Below are 20,698 nucleotides of genomic sequence, written 5' to 3' on the forward strand. Positions count from 1 at the left end.
CTTACGCCGCTCCACCAGCAGGACTCCGATGTCCCTCAGGGTCAGGGCCACGTCCTCACCTGTCCCCAAGCACCGCGACAGGAGGGACATGGTGGCCTGGAGGGCACCCTCCACCCTGCGCCGGGGCAGCCCCAGTGCTGTCGCCACAGCAGATTTCTGGAAGGGATCCAGGTTCCCTGTGAGGACATGGAAAATTGGGGGGTTGGGGTGTCTTGAAAGGGTTTTGGGGTTTTCTCATGGGGTTTTGGGAGTTTTTCAAGGTTTTATGGGGTCTCCTTGTGGTTTTTGGGGTCTTCTTGGGGGTTTTGGGAGGCTACTTGTGATTTTATGGGATTTTCTCATGCTTTTATGGGGTCTTCTCATGGGTTTTGAGGCCCTCTTGTGGTTTTTTTGAGTCTTCTCAGGCGTTTTGGGGTCTTCTTCTGGTTTTATGAGGTGTCCTTGTGAGTTTTGGATCTCCTTATGGATTTTTGGGATCTCCCTGTGGTTTTCTTTTTATTTTCTCATGTATTGTTGCTGTCTCAGCAGGTCCTTTTGGAGTCTGCTCATGTTTTATTTTGGGTGTCCTCATGATTTTTTGGTTTCTCCTCACACCTTTCAACCCCAAACCCTAAATTTCCCACCCCATTCCTCAACCCTCCCCCTCCAGCCATGTCCATCCCAAAATCCTCCCCTCTCACCAGGCAGGAATTCCCGGTCATCCATCAAATTGTGCCCCTGGACCAAATTCCTGGCTGGGCAAAAAATTGGCCTCCACGTTGTCACCTCCATGTCCCCAAACCGTGCCTGCCAGGGCACCACAGCCAGGGTACCGAGGGTCGGGATCCGCACCCCCTGCAACTGCAGTTTTTGGGGTTTGGGGATCTGCAGCCCCTGCAAGTGGAATTTTGGGATTTTGGTAACTGCACCCCATTGAAGCAGAATTTTGGGATTTTGGGATGAGCCAGAGGTGGCCTTGACCCCCGGGAGGGGAGATGGGGGCAAGTCCAAGGTGACCTTTCTCTGCGGCAGGAGCTGGTCCAGGACAAAGTCAGCCACTGCATCCCAAATTTCCTTCCTCTCTGGGAATTGAGGGAAACTGAGTCAGGATCCTGACAGATCCCAGCATTCACAGGGATCCAGGGGGCGCCAGTACCTTCAGGGGTGGTGGCTAAGGCCACCTCTGTCCAACCCCAGAGTTTGACCTTGGTCTTCCTGGTGGTGGGAGGGCAGAAGCTCATTCTGCACTCCCTCGGGATTTGGGATTGGGATGTGGAATCGGGATGTGGAGTCTGGGATGTCCCACCACCAGACCGGCTCTTATTGTGTCCCCAGGACACTCTGTGACACCACTGGTGGTTGCAGTGGTGGCACTGTGACCTCAATGGGACCTCTGTGATGTCATGGTGACACCATAGGGACAGAGGCTGGGATATGGGGATGGGGGAGGAGGGGGGATGTGGGATGGAATATGGAATGGGGGACATGGAATGGGGACATGGGGGGCTGTGGGATGGGGGTTGTGGGGAGGGACATGGGGTGTGTGGGACAAATGAAATGGGACATGGAATTGAGGACAGCGGATGGGGGATATGAGGGATCTGGGATGGGAAACATGGAATTGGGACAGGGGGATATGGGGGGTGGGAGATGGAGGATGTGGGATGTGGAAGAAGAGAGACACAGGGGAACAGACATGGAAGGGAGGATGTGGGATTGCAGACAAGGGGCACATGGGAGATACGACAGGGAATGGGGAACATGGGGGATATGGGGGACATGGAATGGAGGAATGGGATGAGGGACATGGGTGACTTGGGGGATGTGGGAGATGAAATGTTGGACATGGAGTGGGGACTTGGGGTCTTGTGGGATGGATGACAAGGGACACATGGGGGACATGGGGAACATGGGAAAAATGGGATCCATGGAAAGTGGACATGTGTCATGGTTTGACCCTGGCCAAATGCCAGGCACCCATGACATCTACTCACTTGCACTCCCCTGCCACAGCTGGGCAGAGGAGAGAAAAAAAGTTAATACACACAGGGCTCATGAGTTGAGATAAGGAATGGGAGATGCTCCAGTCCTCTTGAAGAACAGGCTCCTCTTGAAGTTAAAAAGTGAAATTTATTCCTAACAAACTCAGAGGGAAGACAATGAGAAGCAAAAAAACCCCTCAAATACACTGTTTCCCTGCTCACCCCCTCCCTCCTTCCCACCAGCAGCACAGGGGGACAGAGTATGGGGATTTGGTCAGTTCATCACTGAGATCTTCTTCCACTGCTCAGGGAGAGAAGTTTTTTCCTCTGTGTAGCCATGGGGTTCCTCCCACAGGAGGCAGTTCTCTGTGAACTCCTCCACAAGCAGCAACCCACCTGAACCTGCTGCAACATGAGCTCCTCCCACGGGCAGACAGTCCTCCCAAAACTGCTGTGGCGTGGCTCCCTCCTCCACGGGGTGCAGCCCTCCGAGGCCAGGCTGTTCCATCTCGGGAGCAAAGCCTCTCTCTCCACTGGGACTCCCACTGGATCACAGCCTCCTCCAGGCATCCACCCACTCTGGTGTGGGCACCTCCCCACGGGCTGTGGGTGGATCTCTGCATTCCCATGGACTCCATGGGTTGCAGGGGGACAACCTGCTCCACCGTGGTCGTCACCAAAGCTAGCAGAGGGTTTTCAGCTCTGGTGCCTGGAGCACCTCCTCCCTTACCTTCTCCACTGACCTTGGTGTCTCCATGTTGTTTTTCCCTCACATATTCTCACCTCCTCCTCTTTCTCAGGCTAAAAAGAAGTGTGTGCTCACAGTGTTTTTGATTTCCTCTTAAATATGTTATCACAGAGGCATAACTAACATCTCTAATTGGCCCAGCCTTGGCCAGCAGCATGTCCATCATCTTCAGAGCCATCAGAGATTGGCTTTGCTGGACATGGTGAAAACTTCCACAACCTTCACACAGAACACACAGGAGCCATTTTTGTGCCTCTCCCCACCCACTAGCAAAAACTGGGCTAAGCAAAACCAACTCATGAACACAGGGGTGCTTTCCTCCCAACCCTTCAGCCACTTCTTCACGCTGACCACAACAGAATTTGTAGGGTTTAAATTTCCCCTGGATGCTAAAGATACCTTGCTGATGTTCTGGGCTAAGCAAAACCAACATACCCCACAGTGTCACAATGGTCTCAGTGATTTGATGAGGCCCTATAGTGTCACAATGGACTCCACAATTCAGTGGGGACCTGTAGTGTCACAATGGTCTCCTTGGTTCCATGAGGCTTTGCAATGTCACATTTGCCCCTTGGATCCATGCAGCCCCCAGTGTCACAACAGCCCCTTGGTACCATGGCCTGGTTTTTGGTGGCAGGGTGGCCATAGAGGTGGCTTCTGTGAGAAGCTGCTGGAAGCTTCCACCATGTTGGGCAGAACCAATCCCTGGTGGCTCCAAAGGTGGACATGCCACTGGCCAAGGCTGGGCAAATTAAAATGGTGGTAATGCCTCTGTGATAACAGATTTAAGGAGAAAGAAAGAACCAAGAAGTTGTGGCACAGTTGTAATTGCAACCAGAGAAGAGAGGAGTGAGAACATGTGAGGAGAACAGCTCTGCAGACACCAAGGTCAGTGAAGGGGGAGGGGAGGAGCTGCTCCAGGCACTGGATCTGGAATTCCTCTGCAGCCCTTGGTGAAGACCATGGTGAAGCAGCAGTGCCCCTGCAGCTCCTGGAGATCCATGGGGATGCAGAGATCCACCTGCAGCCCCTGGAGATCCATGGGGATGCAGAGATCCACCTGCAGCCCATGGAGGAGGAGCCCAGGCCAGAGCAGGGGGATGCCTGGGAGGAGGCTGTGACCCCTGCAGAGAGGGGCTCTGCTGCCCAGCTGGAGCAGCCTGTCCTTGAAGGACTGACCCCGTAGGAGAGTGACCCACGCTGCAGCAGCTTTGGGGGACTGTTGCCCGTGGCATGGACTCACATTGCAGCAGTTCACAGGGAGCTGCTGCTGGTGAGATGAACTCACATTGGAGAAGTTCCTGGAGAACTCTCCTGTGGGAGGAACCCCACAGTGCAGCAGGGGAACAACTCCTCTCCCTGAGCAGTGGGAGAAATCTCAGATGATGAACTGACCAGAACTGACCATTCCTGTCTCCCTGCTCTGCTGGGGGAGGAGATAGAGCTGGGCAGGAGGGAGAGGTGGGGGAAAGACACTTTTAAGGTTTTATTTTACTTTTCCTGTTCTGATTTTGTCAGCAATAATTCAATTAATATCTCTAATTGGAGCCTGTTTTTCCCATGACCAAAATTGATGAGGGATCTCTCCCTGTCCTTATCTCAACTCATGAACCCCTCGTTCTATTTCCTCTCCCCTGTGCAGCTGCAGAGGGGAGTGAGAGAGAGGCTTTGATGGGTGCCTGGCATCCAGCCAGCATCAACCCACTACACCCTGTATCTTGTACACGCCATGTATACCTGAAAAATGTTTTGAAGAGAAAAACACATTTATTTTTGAAGATAAAAACATCTTTATTATGGCTTTCAATCTTTGTAAGGCAACATGGGGTGGTTTTGTTACTTCAGGCTTCAGACCCATTAATTGCAGTCTAATTGAAGATGTGTTTCATGGCATGGAATAGAAGAATCTACCACAGAGAAATATGTGTCATGGTTTAAAATTAATCCTATTTGGTCTATGACTTGTGGTCCTTATAAACCCACTGTCCAAGGGCTGGGTTTGCAAGCTGGAGTGTGAAGCACAGGAAGTTTCTCTGGATAATGCTGCACCCCCATCTCTCCAGATGCAGAAATGGGCCAGAATCCAGCATTTTGAGTGTGATTTTGGGCTCCTAGCCTTGCTCCAAAGGAGAGACAGGATTTTGCCTGCTGTGTCTGCCTGGAGCAGACAGAACAGGTGGGAAGTGTTTGCAGAGCCCCTGGGAGGGAATATTGGGGTTCCTGTCAGCAGGATCCTTGTGCAGCTCAGGCTGGGTGGGCAGCAGTTCCATCTGCAGCTTCCATGTGCTGCTCCAGCTGCTGCTGCTGGGGACTCTGAGGGAAGAGGCCATGGGAGGGATGGAAATGTTGCATGGACAACACCATGTCAATCCTTGCAAAAAGCCTTTCCAGTTTTCCCTTGGATCTGAGATTCCAGGGCCCACAGCTGGGCTTCAGAGTTCTACTGATTTTTATTTTTCAGGTTTTTGAGCAGAGCTCTGAATTGGGCATCTCTTGTCATTTTTGCTGCTCTCCTGACCTGAAAAAGGATCTGTGCTCCTGTGAGCCACATCCTGAAGGGTGGTTGGCAACCATGGAATCCTCTGGGAAAGCACTTGATTGACTTGAGTGCCCTGGCTGGAAAGCTCAGCCTGAGGAAAGAACTGTTCCAGCTGCCTCTGTGTGTGTCCAGTTCCTCACAGCTGAGTCCCTGAACACACAGGCTGGTTTTTAGGGGTTTATCTTCCCCTCCTGTTTGCTTGGCGATGGTTTTGGGGCCCTTTAGAATAACATCTGACCAGCTCCTGCCCCATGCTGTTTTATTCTCTCTTCTTTGGAGTTGGCCTGCTGGGTTTGACATGGAAATTGGTGGTGTCTCCCCATTCTTCCCTCCACCATCAACTGTAACTTGTATTAAACAGTGAAAACTGCCTCATTTATCTGGTGGGGAGGACATGAGTGGGGAAAGTTAACAGGGTTTGTTTTCATGGGCCTTGTGACAGCAAAGAAAAATGAGGTTTGTCATTTTGGTGTGGTGCTGTGTGTTGGGATTTGTGGGATTATTTTGTGTTGTTGTTGTTACTATTTATTAGTATTACTTATTAGTATTATAGTTCTAAATCTTACATTATTAATAGTGACTGGATGTCTGTCAGAGGCTAAAATAGTTCATGCCTCAAACATCGTTATAAAGTTTTTCTCATTATAACAAAAAGTGTATAAAGAAGCTATAATCAAAGAAGCCTCCCTGAAGATACCTGACTGGGACTTTGGATTGAGAGTCAAACTGCTGAGATTAGATAAAGGGAAACCTATTGTTCATTTATCTCAGGCTGAGGGAAAGGAATGCATCCACAAAGGCCAAAGCCACCAGCTGCTCTGAGAATCATCCCTGGCTGAGTTTGGGGTCGGGGCAGAGCACAGCTCACAGGTTTGCACAGACTTTCCCCCCCACCTGAGGAGGGGAGGAGGAGGTTTGGGGTGTGTGGTGTAACCTCTGGTCAGAGGCAATGAACACCCATCCATCCTCTGTTACACAAACTGCCCAGCTGTGGAACCCCCAACCCCACAGACCACATCCACAGGACTTTCATGTGAGAGGAGCTGAGGGGGAGTCACAATCCATCAAAGACCCCCAAATGCTAGGCCTTGCACCACAGGAGTGCAGGTGATGCAAGCAGAGTCTGCTGCTAGAGACTGTCCCCTCCCCTGGGGGGACATGCCTGGCCATTGCCCCTGGCCTGAGTGTATATTAACCCATGGCATTCTGTGCTTTTGGGGGGACCATCATCAGCAAGAAGACCAGCTGGAGAGGATCAATGCAACATTGTTGGGATCCACAGATGGTGATATTTTCTTTATTCTGTCTCTGTCACCTTCTTTCTGTCCCCCCCAACCTCTTTTCCTACTTTTCCTTTTCTCTCTTTTCCTCTCTCTCTCTCATATTTACTATCAAATAAAACCCATACTATTGACTGGCATATGGTCTTGTTTGCACCTTAATTCAGGCAGAGGTATTTCCAAAGAACCTTAATAACTGGATCTTAACAGGGTCTCGTGAAACTAAGAGAACCCTAGTGACACTGCATGGCACCATAGAGCTAAGGGGCCATTGTGAGACTGTGAGGCTAAATGGAGCCAAAGAGTTAATTCTGACACAGCCAGGCCTTACATAACCAAGGGGACATTGTTATACTGCAGGGACTTGTGGAACTTGGGGAACAATTGTGACACTGTGGTGCCTCAGGGAACCAATGGGCCATTATGATCCTGTGGGGCCTCATGTACCTCAGAGGCCACTGTGACACAGCAAGGCATTGTGAAACTAAGGGGACACCTGTGACACCACGGGGCACATGGAATCAAGAAGACCATTGTGACACAGCAGGATCCTGTGTAACCATGGCTCCATTGTAACACTGTGCAACCAACGAGTCCATTGTGGTTCTCTGGGGCCTCATGGAATCAAGAAGAGCATTGTGACACTGTGTGACCTTCTGGACAAAAGGAGTCAATTGTGACACTGTGGGACCTCATGTAAAGATGGGGCCATTGTGACATTTGAGGGCTCCATGGAACAGAGGGGCAAATGTTACTCTGTGGGGCCTCGTGGAACCATGGAGATCACTGTGACACTGCAGGACCTCATAAAACCAAAGGGTCATTGCTACACTGTGGGGACTCTTGGAATGAAGGAAACTATTTTGACACTGTGGTGCCCAATCTGACCAATTGGCCATTTTGGCCTTATGGAACCAATGAGACCATTGCTGCACTGTGAGACCTCAGGGAACCAAGGGGCCTTTGTGACATTCTGGAGCCTCATGGAATCCTGGAGACCATTGTGACCCTCTAGAGCCTCATGGAACCATGTTGACAGCAGGTTGGCTGCAAGTCTGAATCTGCTGGAGGGTAGGGAGGGCTCTGCAGAGGGACCTGGACAGGCTGGATCCAGGGGCCAAATCCAACAATGTGAGTTTTAACCACACCAAGTGCCAGGTCCTGCACTTTGGCCACAACAACCCCTGCAGTGCTACAGGCTAGGGACAGAGTGGCTGGACAGTGGCCAGGCAGAAAGGGACCTGGGGGCACTGATGGACAGCAGGCTGGACATGAGCCAGCAGTGTGCCCAGGTGGCCAAGGAGGCCAATGGCACCTGGCCTGGATCAGGAATGGTGTGGCCAGCAGGAGCAGGGCAGTGATTCTTCCCTTGTACTCGGCACTGGTGAGGCCTCACCTCGATTGCTGTGTCCAGTTCTGGGCCCCAGTTTAGGAAGGACATTGAGGGGCTGGAGCGTGTCCAGAGAAGGGCAACAAGGCTGGGGAAGGGTCTGGAACACAAGTGCTGTGAGGAGTGGCTGAGTTTGGAGCTGGGGTTGTTTATCCTGGAGAAGAGGAGGCTCAGGGCAGACAAGGTGCTGTTAGGTCACAGTTTGGACTTGATGATCTCAAAGGTCTTTTCCAACCTCACTGATTCTGTGATTCTCTGAAAGCACCCTTGAAGCAGCTGCAGGATGAGCCCTGGGCCTCCTCTTCAGAAGGTCCAGCAGCCCATGGCCCTCAGCTTCTCCCCACAGGCCCCAAAGCCCATCCTGTCAGTCCTGCAGAGCCTCTCCAGCTCCTCCTCACTGCCCCACAACAGGGAGCCTCACAGCCACACACAGCAGTCCAGATGTGCCCCCCTGGCCTGTGCTGCCTCTGGCAAGGGAACAGCACGAGGCACTGCAGGACCCTGCAGACAATTCATGAAGCACTTGTAGGATGATCCTGCTCACCAAGGGATGTTCCCATGGTGCCAAGTCAGGAACTGAAATGGGGAGTGGGGCCAGAGAGGAAAGGGCAAACAGGGATGGGCTGTTTGCAGGGGAGGGGACAGGGATGGGCAAGAGGAAGAAATGTGGATGAGGAAAGAGGAAAGAAAGCAAAGGTGAAGCAAAGGAAATGCTCAGGGCTGTTTGGGGGTGGCTGCCAGGCAGCCCTGGCTCTGAGCAACAACGTCTGCAGTGGGACAGGAAACTCACAGCTCATGGGAACAAACTTTCTGGCTGACTTCAGAGGTCACAACAAAGCTGAGTGGTTTCCCTCCCATCCCCAGCCCTTGCTGGCCCCCAGGGCTGATGGTGTTTGTGCTCACTCAGGTTCATCTCCCCACACCAACAGCATGGGGTGCTCACGCCTGCTGTGTGCAATGCAAACAGGGCTCCTGAGCCAGTGCTGCCGTGTCTCTGCCTGGAAGGATCAAGCAGCTCTGGGAGCTGGGGGAGAGGCCAGGGCTGCCAAGGGGGGATGTTGTTGGCAGCTCCATGAGGACGCTCTGGGACGCTGCCCTGGGCTGTCCAGCGCAGTGGGGATGGATGAGCCCCTGCTCTGCTGCTCCTTCCCGGCTCCCCCAGGGACCTTGCAGAGCCCCAGCCATGCTGGTTGCCCCCAGCCTGCCCACGGCCACCCTGCAGCTGCTCACGGGGGTTTTCTCTGCTCAGCATTGGCCTGGGCGTGTTCTGGAGTGAGAAAGATTGTCTGAGCTTTTGCCCCCCTTCCACCAGCACAGGCGCCTGTCTGTGGCTTCTAGGGCTGAAGGCTGAACTCTTAATTCAAATTCAAATTGTAGGTAACAGCTCTGGCCTGATGGCTTATCGGCTAAGCATGCATTTGAAACCAGCACAGAAACTGCTGAATCATCCCATGAAGGACCTTCACCTTGGAGGGGGCTTTGGGGGTCTCCAAAGACCACCAGGATATACAGAGCATGCGTGGTGCACATACTAATGTATTAATGACTTCCGAGAAATGATTTGTATAACCACTCCTATCCTGAAGAATGTAATTAATATTCATGATTTTACCTATAACACTGTGTCTTTGGGGTACTGAGGTATGTGTGTTTGGTGGAAACAATTCCTACACATCCGGTGCACTTGGATGACTTGGTCTCTGAAGTGTCTCTGAACTCGATTGGGGCGATTCAGGAGAGAGCCTGGGCAAGGAGCCTCGAGCCCCCAGGCCCTGCCCTGAGGCGTCAGCTGTGCCCCAGCAGTGCCCATGGCCTGTCCCTGCTGCAGCCCCGGCACTGCCACCCCCAGCACTGGCAGCGACCCCGAGAGCACTCAGGCCCTACAGCAACACGAGGGGCAGCAGGGCAGCGGGGCAGTGGCACGGGAGCAGCACTGGCAACACCAAGTGCTGCTGCTCCTTGGCACAGCTGCTGTGCCACCCCTGATCTGCCCCAGCTCTGCACACAGACATTGCTGCTGCAGCTCCACAGAAGGGAACAAAGGGGGATCTCTGGTGAAATCTTGGCTGGGAGATGCTTTAGTTTGTTTAAAGCCACCATGAGCACAGCTCCTCATTGGCTCAGCCTGTGGGTCTAAGAGAAGATGGAGAGAAGCAAAATAACAAATGGCACAAACAATGACCTTTATTTTTGGTCAATTTAAAAAATATAATGCAAAGGAAAAAAAAACCCCACAAGCAAACCAACAAGAACAATCAAGGATGACATATATAACAAGTGATTTCCAGAAATTGGCAACAACTTCACTATTTCTGAAATTGTCCAGTCATCAGTCTCCACACTGCAGCCTTAAGCTCCTGGTTCCTCAGGCTGTAGATGAGAGGGTTCAGAACTGGAGGCACCACTGAGTACAGAACTGACAGTGCCAGATCCAGGGATGGGGAGGAGATGGAGAGAGGCTTCAGGTTGGCAAAAGTGCCAGTGCTGACAAACAAGGAGACCACAGCCAGGTGAGGGAGGCATGTGGAAAAGGCTTTGTGCCGTCCCTGTGCAGAGGGGATCCTCAGCACAGCCCTGAAGATCTGCACATAGGAGAAAACAATGAACACAAAACAACCAAATACCAAACAGGCACTTAGCACAATGAGTCCAAGTTCCCTGAGGTAGTTGGATTTGGAGCAGGAGAGCTTGAGGATGTGTGGGATTTCACAGAAGAACTGGCCCAGGGCATTGCCATAGCACATTGGCAGGGAAAATGTATTGGCTGTGTGCAGCAGAGCATTGAGAAAGGCACTGGCCCAGGCAGCTGCTGCCATGTGGGCACAAGCTCTGCTGCCCAGGAGGGTCCCATAGTGCAGGGGTTTGCAGATGGACACATAGCGGTCATAGCTCATGATGGTGAGGAGGAAATACTCTGCTGAAATGAAAAACAGAAAGAAAAAGACCTGTACAGCACATCCTGAGTAGGAGATGTCCCTGGTGTCCCAGAGGGAATTGTGCATGGCTTTGGGGACAGTGGTGCAGATTAAGCCCAGGTCAGTGAGGGCCAGGTTGAGCAGGAAGAAGAACATGGGGGTGTGCAGGTGGTGGTTCCAGGCTACGGCGCTGATGATGAGGCTGTTGGCCAGGAGGGCAGCCAGGGAGATGCTCAGGAAGAGGCAGAAGTGCAGGAGCTGCAGCTGCCGTGTGTCTGCGAATGGCAGGAGGAGGAAGTGGCTGATGGAGCTGCTGTTGGACATTCTTCACTTTGGGCATCAGGCACTGTCGAAAGAAGACATTGACAAGTTGGATAAAGGTCCTTGAGTCAATCCTATGCTATTATTTTACAAATACACTCAAAATAATACTTTTTCTTTGGGGAACTTCCACTTAACTTTTTTATATTTGAGCTTTCATTTGTACTGCTGAGTTAGTGCCCCTTTCTTAGAAGTGGCAGAAATCCTCATCTCCAGCAGTGCTCTCAGCCTGAACACTGGCAAGCCCAGAGGGAAAACACAGCTCCCTGTGCCCAATGCAGTCAGACCTGCAGGTCCCCACACAGGTGCCCTTTGCTCATTACACCTCCCTGTATTTCTGGGTGATTGTACTTCAAATGTGCTTGAAAAATAAAGCGGATTTTTGAAGCCTCCAGTTTCAAAATGTCTTTCTCTAAACTCTTGTCTCTTTCCCTGAGCAGCTGGATAGGGAGGGATACCAAGAGTGGCTCTGGCTCTCTGCTGCCTGGAGCTGTGCCTATTGGGAGCTGTTTCTCTGTGTCCAAGGCTTGTCCCTGCCAGTGCTCCCACAGCCCAGCCCAGCCCTGGGGCTCAGCTCTGCCCAGCAGAGCCCTCCCAGCACAGGGCACTGCCCAGGGGCGTCTCCCTGGCAGCAGCTCCTGAAGGGCAGGGCAGACAAACAGAGATGCTGCAAGCCAAGGTGCTGCTGGTGCTGTCTGTAGGGAGAGGACGGTGAGGAGGCACTTTCTGAGGCAGATCTGCTGATCCCCAGTGGGACAGTGCAGGAGGCTCAGTGACAGATCCAAACCTGACAGCGCCTTTGCCTTTCCTTTAGGAGAAAGCTGAGAGCAGCCCTGGCCATGCAGCACCATCTCCACAGCAGGAGGAATCAGCCCTGATGGGAGTCACCCCTTCCACCTCCAACTTCTCCCCACAGTCCATGGGGAGCTCCCAGGCAGGCTGTGAGCTGCCCCTGGCAGCTGGCAGATCCCCTGCCCTGGCAAAGAGCCCTCAGGGCTGCAGGAGCTGCTCTGCAGGACAGCCCTGGGCACCCCTGGCTGCACCCCCACCTTCCCAGCCTGCAGCCATCCCTGGCAGCAGGAGCTGTCCTGCCCTGTCCCTCTGACGGTGCCCAGGGCAGCCCCGCTCTGCAGCACATCCTCCCCCAAACCAGAAACACCAGCAGAGCCATCCTTACAGTCAGATCAGTGCTGTCATGTGTCAGCTTTAGGAGATCCCTGCAGCCAGAGACTTACTGTGTCAGAAGTTGTGAATATTTCTCCATGAATAAGCTCAGAATTGTCCTTCCAGTTGCTTTAAGCCTCTGTCTGCTTCCCTCCTCTCAGGTACCTGCAGGCAGCACCCTCAGCCCTGCTGGGCTGGGAGAGAAACTGCTCATCAGCAGAGCTGCCTCTTTGAAGCTCTTCTTGGTTGCCAAGAGATCCTCTGTGCCAGGAACCCAGCCCAGCTCAGCAACACAGCAACAGCACAAGGACTTTAATGAGACTCTTGGGGATTTGGTGTTTTTTATAGTTGAATCAGTCCCTGAGAGTTTTCAAAAAACTTCTCAAGAACTCAGATTCAAACTCAAAGGTTTCTTTTACTTTTAATGGTTCCCTCTGAGGGACACGAGTGAGAAAGTGTCCTCAGTTTCCAGGTAGAGCAGAACACTGGAGGCAGTGATGACAGGTGAGGACAAAGAAGGCAAAGGTGTCTCTGATGCTGAGCAAAGCTGGATGTGCTTCAGGAATGCAAAGGGCCAAGGCCTGAGCCCCAGCCCCTGGCAAGGCAGATCCTGTCCCTCCCTCAGTGCTCAGGGCTCTTCCCGGGGCACTGGCATGTGGGGATGTGCAATGCCAAGGGCAGGACCATGGGGCAGCCCCTGCCAGGCTGCTGGGCAGGGACAAGGAGGCAATGAGGCCCCAGGGCTGCAAGGGTCACTTGTGTCCTCCTCATGGCCTCAGGGCCAGGGACAGCAGCCATGGCCAAAGTGCACAGGTTGGCTCTGTCAGGGCCTTGCAGCTCCTGCACATCCCTCTGCCCTCTCCAGCCCAGGCTCTCCTACGCTGTCCATGCCCTGTGCCTCTGTCCCTGCAGGCTGTCGTCATCCCCCGGCTGCCCCACCTCGCTGGCCCTTCCTTTGCTGACAGCTCTGCGTCCTGCCTGCCTCTGCCTTGGGCTTGATACCAGAAGGGTTAATTCAATTTTTGCTATGCCTGTGAACTTTCAGCAGGGAAACAAGGCATGCAGGGGCTGATTTCCCAGCGAGGACGGTTGGAAGAGAAGAAGAGGACATCTGGTTGAAGGTTGCAGTGACAGAAAAAATAAGGACTAAACCTGGAAATTTGGGTGGGTTTTATGGTAATGGTGAAATTGTAATACACATGTAGCAACTGTATATAAGCAATACACTTGTGGAATCAGGTGTCCCTGTAAGGTTAGGAATTATCTCCCATTGGACCTCAGTAAATGATAAATTATACGATGAATATATGATGAATATATGATGAATATATGATGGCCTCTTAAATACCAAACTAGTGTTACGGAGTCTTATTCTGATATTTTGTCAATTTGGTGAAAGCAGGGCCACACAGTACCAAGGAGTCCACGGTGACACAGCGGAACCCCACTGAACCAAGGAAACATTTTGACACTGTGAGGGCCCATGGAACCAAGGAGATCATTGCTGACAATACAGAACCCCATGGAACCAAAAGTCCATTGTGACAGAGATGGGCATCATGGAACCATGGGTCCACTGTGACACAGCAGGACCTCATGACACTAAGGAGACCACTGTGACTCTATGGAACCTCGTGGAACCAAGAGGCCATTCTGACACTGAAGAGCTTCAGGGAACCAAGGGTCTATTTTGACATAGCAAGTTCTCATTGGAACAAAGGAACCATTGTAAACAGTATGGAAACCCATGGAACCAAAGGTCCATTGTGACACTGTGGGGCTGCATGGAACCAAAAAGCCATTGTAACACATCAGGGCTGCATGGAACCAAAGGTCCATTGTTATACTGCAGATCCAAGGCAACCACGGTGAAACTATGGAACCTCCTGGAACCATGGGTCTATTGTGACACAGCAGGGCCTCATGGAATCAAGGTGACCACGTTATGCTAGGGAACCTCATGGAAAAAGGAATCCATGGGGACTCTGCAGAACCAAGGAGACCATGGCTGACAGTATGAAAGCTCATGGAACTAAAATTCCATTGTGACACAGCAAGGCCTCATGGAACCAAGGGTCCATGGTGACACTGTGGGGCCACATGGAGCTAAGGAGCCATAGTGACACTGCGGTTCTCCGTGGAGCAAAGGGGCCATTCTGATACTGCTGAGCCTCATAGAACCGAGGCACCAATTGTGACACTGCAGGGCCTCATATAACCAAGGGGCGACTGCAGTATGGCAGGGCCTCATGGAATCAAGGGGACCGTGGTGACACTTTTGAGCTCCATGGGACAAAGGGTCCATTCTGACACCATGGAACCAAGGAGACCACTGTTACATTACAGGACAGCATGGAACGAAGGAAGCCATCATGAGCCAGTGAGGCCTCATGGAACCATGGAGACCATTAAGACACTTTGAGGCCTCATGGAACCAAAGGACTATTTTGGCACTGAAGGGCCTCATGGAACCAAGGCCACAATAGTGACACTGTGGGGCTCCAAGAGACCAAGGGAGTGAAGAATCAAGAGGATCATTGTGGCACTACAGGGCCTCATGAAACCATGGAGGCCATTTTTATACTTCAAGACCTCACGGAACCAAGCACTTATAGCACTTCAGGGCCTTGTTGAACCAAGGGGACCATAGTGACCCTATGGGACTCAATGGATCCAAGGAGCCATTGTGATCCTATGGGACTCAATGGAACCAAGGAGCCATTGTGACACTTTGCAGCCCCACGGATCCAAGGAATCCATTGTGACATTACAAGGCCTCATGGAGGCAAGGAACCATAGTGACACTATGGGGTCTTGTCAGGCCAAGGGGCAATTGTGGCACTGTGTGGCACTACTGAACCAAAGGGACCATTCTGACACTACTAGTCCCCATAGAACTAAGGATTCATCTAACAGCGTGAGGACTCATAGAACAAAAGGTCCATTCTGACATTGTGGGGCCTCATGGAATACTGGAGACCATTATGACACATCAAGGCTCTGTTGAATCAAGCAGGACCTTGTGGAACCAAAGAGTCCATTGTGACACTACAGGACCTCATGGAAGCAATGAGACCATTCTGACACTGTGAGTCCCCATGGAACCAAGGGTTCATTGTGATACTGTAGTACCAAGGAGACCACTGTGGCACTGCAAGGCCTCATGGAAGCAAGGTGCCAGTGTGACACAGCTGCGCCTCATGCAGCCAAAAGGACACTGTGATCCTGAGGAGCACAACAGATCTGTGGGGCCATCGTGACACTGCAGGACTATATGGAATCATGGAGACCACTGTGACACTCTGAGGCCTCAAGGAACCAAGGGGCCATTTTGTCACTGTGCAGCTCCATGGAACCAAGGAAACCATTTTCACACTGCAAGGCCTCACGGAAGCAAGGGGCCATTGTGACACTACAGAACCCTATGGAAAAAAAGGCGCAGTGACGCAATGGGGCCTTGTGGAACCAAGGATGCAATCTGACACTACAGGGCTGAATGGAACCAAGGGGTAAATGTGACACTGCAGGGACCCATGGGTCAAAGGGAGCATGGAACATGGAACAGGTCTGGCTGGCTTGGCCTCCCAAAGGCCACCTTTTTGGTCCAGCTGACCTTGGCAAGGGTTGCTTCTCATCTGCCCCTTAAACACTGGAGTTCCATGCATTCCTTCTTATGGAGAAGAATCATCCCTTCTGTCCAGGTGCTCATGGCCGAAATTGGTACTCTTCCAAAATTCCCTATAGGCCAGGGTTTCTCCCAGACAAAAGCTACCAGAGCAGACAGATTTGGCTGCCTTGGTCTCTGGTGGTTGCCTTCCATCTGCCTTCGAAACACTGGGGCTCCATGCTTTTCTTCTTATGGTGATGACTGGTCTTTCTCATCCAAGCAGGAATTAGGAACGACAGACAACATGTTGGAAAGTAACCCTCAAAAATTTGCCTCTTGCCATGGTGAAACAAAGAACGTTAGAACTCAGCAGCTAAAGGCTCGCTGAGTAGAACATTACAAAAATGACCTTGGCCAAAATCAGGGACATGGAAATTTGTTTGCCAAAAATCATGTCCAATGAAACAAGCACTTCCCAGGGTTTATCTACATTGCAACACTCAAGACTTTCCCATGCCCCCCTCCCCCACCTCCACTCCTGAGTCCACGCAACCTGTCCTGCCACAAGGTAAGTATCCAGGTTCCCTTTGCTGTTCTTCCGTGGAACAAGGCTGTCATGTACAGCCCTTTTCTGGTAATTTTGGGGAGGGGGCTTTTGTTACTTTATCAGAAAATAAAGTAACAAAGTCCTGTAGGTCAACTCTTGCAGCTTGCCCTCCTTCAGTGCCTGTGTGGTCCAATTCTGCTGAGTCCCAGATTTTTAAACCTTACAGCTTTAATTATTGTTATGAGAACTCAGCTATTTCTAGTTAAAGGACAACTTAGACCTTCTCTACTTTAACAATTCTCTAATAAATTCAATCTCTTAGCTAAACAATCCTCTACTGATTAATCTCTCTAGTGTATATAGGCTTTTGAAATTACACCTCACCAGGTGCAATGCATTAGTCAAGCATTCTGGAGTGTCTACGCCTTAAAAGTTACTCCCTAATTTTCTCAGGGTATTTATCTTGTTAAACTAAACACAGATCTAGACTGAAAATATCTGATATAGCAAAGTCACAAAACCATAAATCCCTTAACTCACCATGGCACAGCTCCCTATGAAATTAAAGGACTACAAGATTCCTAGCTAAATATGATATAACTCCTTTTCAATGGAGTTGAAAAGGAGTTCCTGAGTTCCCTAAAGTAAGGAGGTTCTCCTTCCACCATCTCTACTGCTACCATCCCAAGTGACCAGATGTCCACCTTGGGGCCCTGAGCACCACTGCTTCCAGCAGGGGTCATCCCCTGAGCAGTCCCTACCATTGAACTCCATTTATCCTGCTCAGGGCCAAGCTGGGCAGAGAGGCCAAGATCAGCTGAGGACAAAAACAAAGCCTGCTAAAGGCAGCTGGAATGAGGAAACCAAGCGCAAGAATTCCACACTCTCAAGCTGACAAAGTGCTGTGGAATAGTGCTGGAAGAGTGGCTGTGCTCTGTTTCCTCAGAGCTGTAGCTAAGGAAGGATGGAAGTGGCCACTTAGAGAAACCCTCAAGGTTCATTTAGTGGCTTTGATTTATTCACTTGAAGCTGCAGCTTGGAACTCTGTGCCTCTGGAAGGGACACACACAAACCAAAGCCACTCCTGACAGCCTGCTTCTCTCCAGACCTCTCAGCACTGGGCAGCTTCTCTCAGCTCACAGCAGGGCTCTGTGCACTCCCACAAGGAGAACTTCAGATCTGCACCACTCAGAAGCAGCCCCACACCCCACAGCCTGCAAAGCAAACCAGCCAGCACACGGGTTCTGAAGTGCCACCTCTGCTCCCCCTAAGAAGGTTTGGTTTTGCTGGGTTGGTTCCCCCTGCCCCTGCCCCTGCCCCTGCCCCTGCCCCTGCCCCTGCCCCTGCCCCAGCCCCAGCCCCAGCCCAGGGCCAGGAGGTGGCACAGGTTGTCATCAGGACCAGGAGCCACCTCCAGTTCCACAAAATCCACCCCCACAGGGCCCCCTGTGCCAAACAGCAACTTGGCAGTGGCTGAAGAATGAAACCATCAAAATCCCAGCAAAGGGGAACCTCTGGTGCCCAGCCAGGCCCTGGGGCTGGGCTCACCTGACAACCAGCTGATTGTCAGGTAGATTATGGCCTTGAGGAACAGCCCCAGCCAAAGTCCATCAGCTTAGCCACACCTGTGGCTGGCTCCAATATTATGTTCTCAGGCTTCACATATCATGGATGATGTTCTCAGGACCCTGCAGTCAGGATGATGTTCTCAGGATCCTCCAGCACCTGGGGGAACAGCGCTGGGGCCACCTCCTCCGGCAGGAGCCTCTGCTCCCTCAGGAATCATGGAAGGCCTGTGAGCACTTAAGACACTCCATCAGCATTGTGGAGCTGTTGGGGAGATTGAATCATTCCAGGAGATACAGGCTAATGTGGAAAGCCACAGGAGAACACCCTGATGAGCAGCACCAGCCCTAGAGGCAAACAGGGGCATTGGGCTGCGGGGTGACCACGATGCCATCAGTGGGACTAATGCTGCAAGGAGGTCTGGCAGTCCCCACCCAGGGGATGCCCAAGTGCCCCCTTCCCCTGCCCACCGGGGCTGGGCATTCCCCAGCTGGGATGCTCTGTGTCCCCTGGTGACCCCACACCCACTCCCCCTTCACTGTCCAGGCTTCCATATTCCTGGGCCTCAGCTCATCCCTGCCCATCCCACCTCAGCTTCCCTCTCTGGCCCCAGTCTCTCACCAGCTCAGCCCACCGGGAGATGTGATCCTGGGCCATGCGTTGATCTCTCCCTGCAAGCCCAGGGGAGCAGCAGGCTGAGCCATCTGCTGCTCATCCACCAGCCCCTCCAAGCCCCTCTTCCTGCATCCCCTCCACTCCTGCCACTCACCAGGGCACCCAAGGAGTCCCCGAGCCGCAGCTGCTGCTCCCCAGCCTCGGGACCACCCAGTTCTGTTTCTAAATAGGCTCCTCCACCTTCCCTGTGTGCAGGACCCAGCCACCTCTGACCGCCCTGGGCTGGGCTTCCCGACCCACCCTGGGCACCAGCAGTGCAGGGCTGCACTCAGGCAGCTGCCCCATGCAGGAGGCTCCCTACTCCCCACCATTCCGGGGCTGGTCTGGCAGCTGCTGGAATCTGGAGTTTGGAGCTCTCTGTGCAACAAGGAGGAATTTTGGGGTTTGAATTTCCAGGCTTGAGACACTGGCGCTGCTGTTATCAATCATGGCCTGAAGGGCTGGAACACTGAGAATGGAGCCAGAGCCAGAGCCCAGATCTGCAGGGAGCCCAGGAGTCCCTCCTGCCAGGAACATCCCCCTCAGCTTTTCCATGGCCAGGAGGGAGCAGCAGCCAACAGGATCAGCCAGGAAGTGCTGATCACGAATATCCCACATACCCCTGGAATCTCTCTATGTTCTGCCCATGCTGGTCCTAATCTGTGCAGGGAACAGAGCACGACGCAGCTGAGGCAGGGATTGCAGCTCCCTGCCCAGGCTCTGTGCTCCCCCTGCCAGCCCCCACTGACACCCCTCTGCCCTCATTGTCCCTCACAGGTGACCTGGAGCTCTTCCTGCTGCCCCTCCCTGGGAACACAGAGCCTGTCCTGGCCCTGCTGGCACAGCTGCCCCACACCAGTGCTGCCAGCCTGGCCACACACCCTTCTGCCCTGACAGGGCTCAGCCTAGGCCCTTCCCAGATCCTGATGCCCAAGGGCAGGGCTGGGAGAAGGTGGCAGCAGCCCTGAGGGCAGTTGGAGCTCCACAGCCCCTGGGCTGGATCCTGCTGTCAGTGCTGTCCTTGCCACCTGCCAAACCCCCATGGCTGCTCCATCTCAGAGCTGCTCAAGATCCCTTCCAAGGCCATCGAGTCCAACTTGTGACCAATCCCCACCTTGTCACCCAGCCCAGAGCACTGAGTGTCACATCCAGTCATTCCTTGGACACTGCCAGCGATGGAGACTCCAACACCTCCCTGGGCAGCCCCTTCCAAGGCCTGACCACCCTTTCCTGGCCAATCTGAGCCTCCCCTGGCACAGCTTGAGGCCCTTTCCTCTTGTCCTGTTCATCCATTTCTTCTGTTTACAGGGACAACCAAATGTCTCCCTCCTTCCCTGCCCGATATCCAACAGCAGACAGTCCATAGCCAGCATTCCTGTCCCTGGGAGCACCAGGAGGGACATTTGATGGCTTATGCAGCACTGAGAGAGGAGAAGGCAGGAATTCTCATTTATTTCTTTTCCATGCCCAAGGAGACTCACGCAATGGGAAAAGGAGCTGTTGTTTGTGGAGCTGCCCTGCAGGGCTCCAGCCCAGAGCAGAGGCTTTGGGGAGGTCAGGTGTGGTCCCACCTGCAGGTTGGGCTCTCTGCTGGGTCAGTCAGGGGCTGCTGGTGTGGGGCAGCCAAGCAAAGAGGAACTGTCCCAGCAAGGGTGAAGTTTGGCAACAACTGTGAAACAGAGGCCAGAGGCAGCAATAATGACAGGTTAAAGGTGTGTCAGAAACAGGGCTAATTCTCAAAATTCAGTGATTTAGTCTGTGGCATTGCTAGAAGTGTTTGACCTACACTGTTTCCCAGAATTCAACAAATCTCTGCCACAGATGGATGCCTTTTTCTTGGAATGGACAAAAGACCTCCCTGTGTGCAAGACTCATGTGCCTTCCTACTTTCTCTGGTCTGAGGGCAAAAGTATCTTTTCTTGTTCAGCTGTGCTGCTCCTTTTCACTCTGGTGGCTCAAACAGTGGAAACAGGAACTTCAAACCAGTGTAAAGACTTGGGAAATTT

General features: G+C 52.5%; 1 protein-coding gene across 1 annotated transcript; it reads right to left on the reverse strand.

Moving 5' to 3' along the window:
- Positions 1 to 10,156: 10,156 nt before the first annotated feature.
- LOC146421970 (olfactory receptor 14I1-like) lies at positions 10,157 to 11,157 on the reverse strand. The gene has a single exon (XM_085046844.1). It carries the CDS (start codon positions 11,155 to 11,157, stop codon positions 10,225 to 10,227), a length of 933 nt encoding a protein of 310 aa, XP_084902970.1. The 3' UTR covers positions 10,157 to 10,224.
- Between the last annotated feature and the right edge of the window lie 9,541 nt (positions 11,158 to 20,698).

The sequence above is a fragment of the Lichenostomus cassidix genome, unplaced genomic scaffold (genome assembly GCF_008360975.1).
Source record: "Lichenostomus cassidix isolate B80296 unplaced genomic scaffold, HeHo_3.0 HiC_scaffold_46, whole genome shotgun sequence".
NCBI lineage: Eukaryota > Metazoa > Chordata > Aves > Passeriformes > Meliphagidae > Lichenostomus > Lichenostomus cassidix.

Coding starts and splice junctions, on each gene's coding strand:
- LOC146421970 (XM_085046844.1), bottom strand. CDS start 11,157: ATGTCCAACAGCAGCTCCATCAGCCACTTCCTCCTCCTGCCATTCGCA.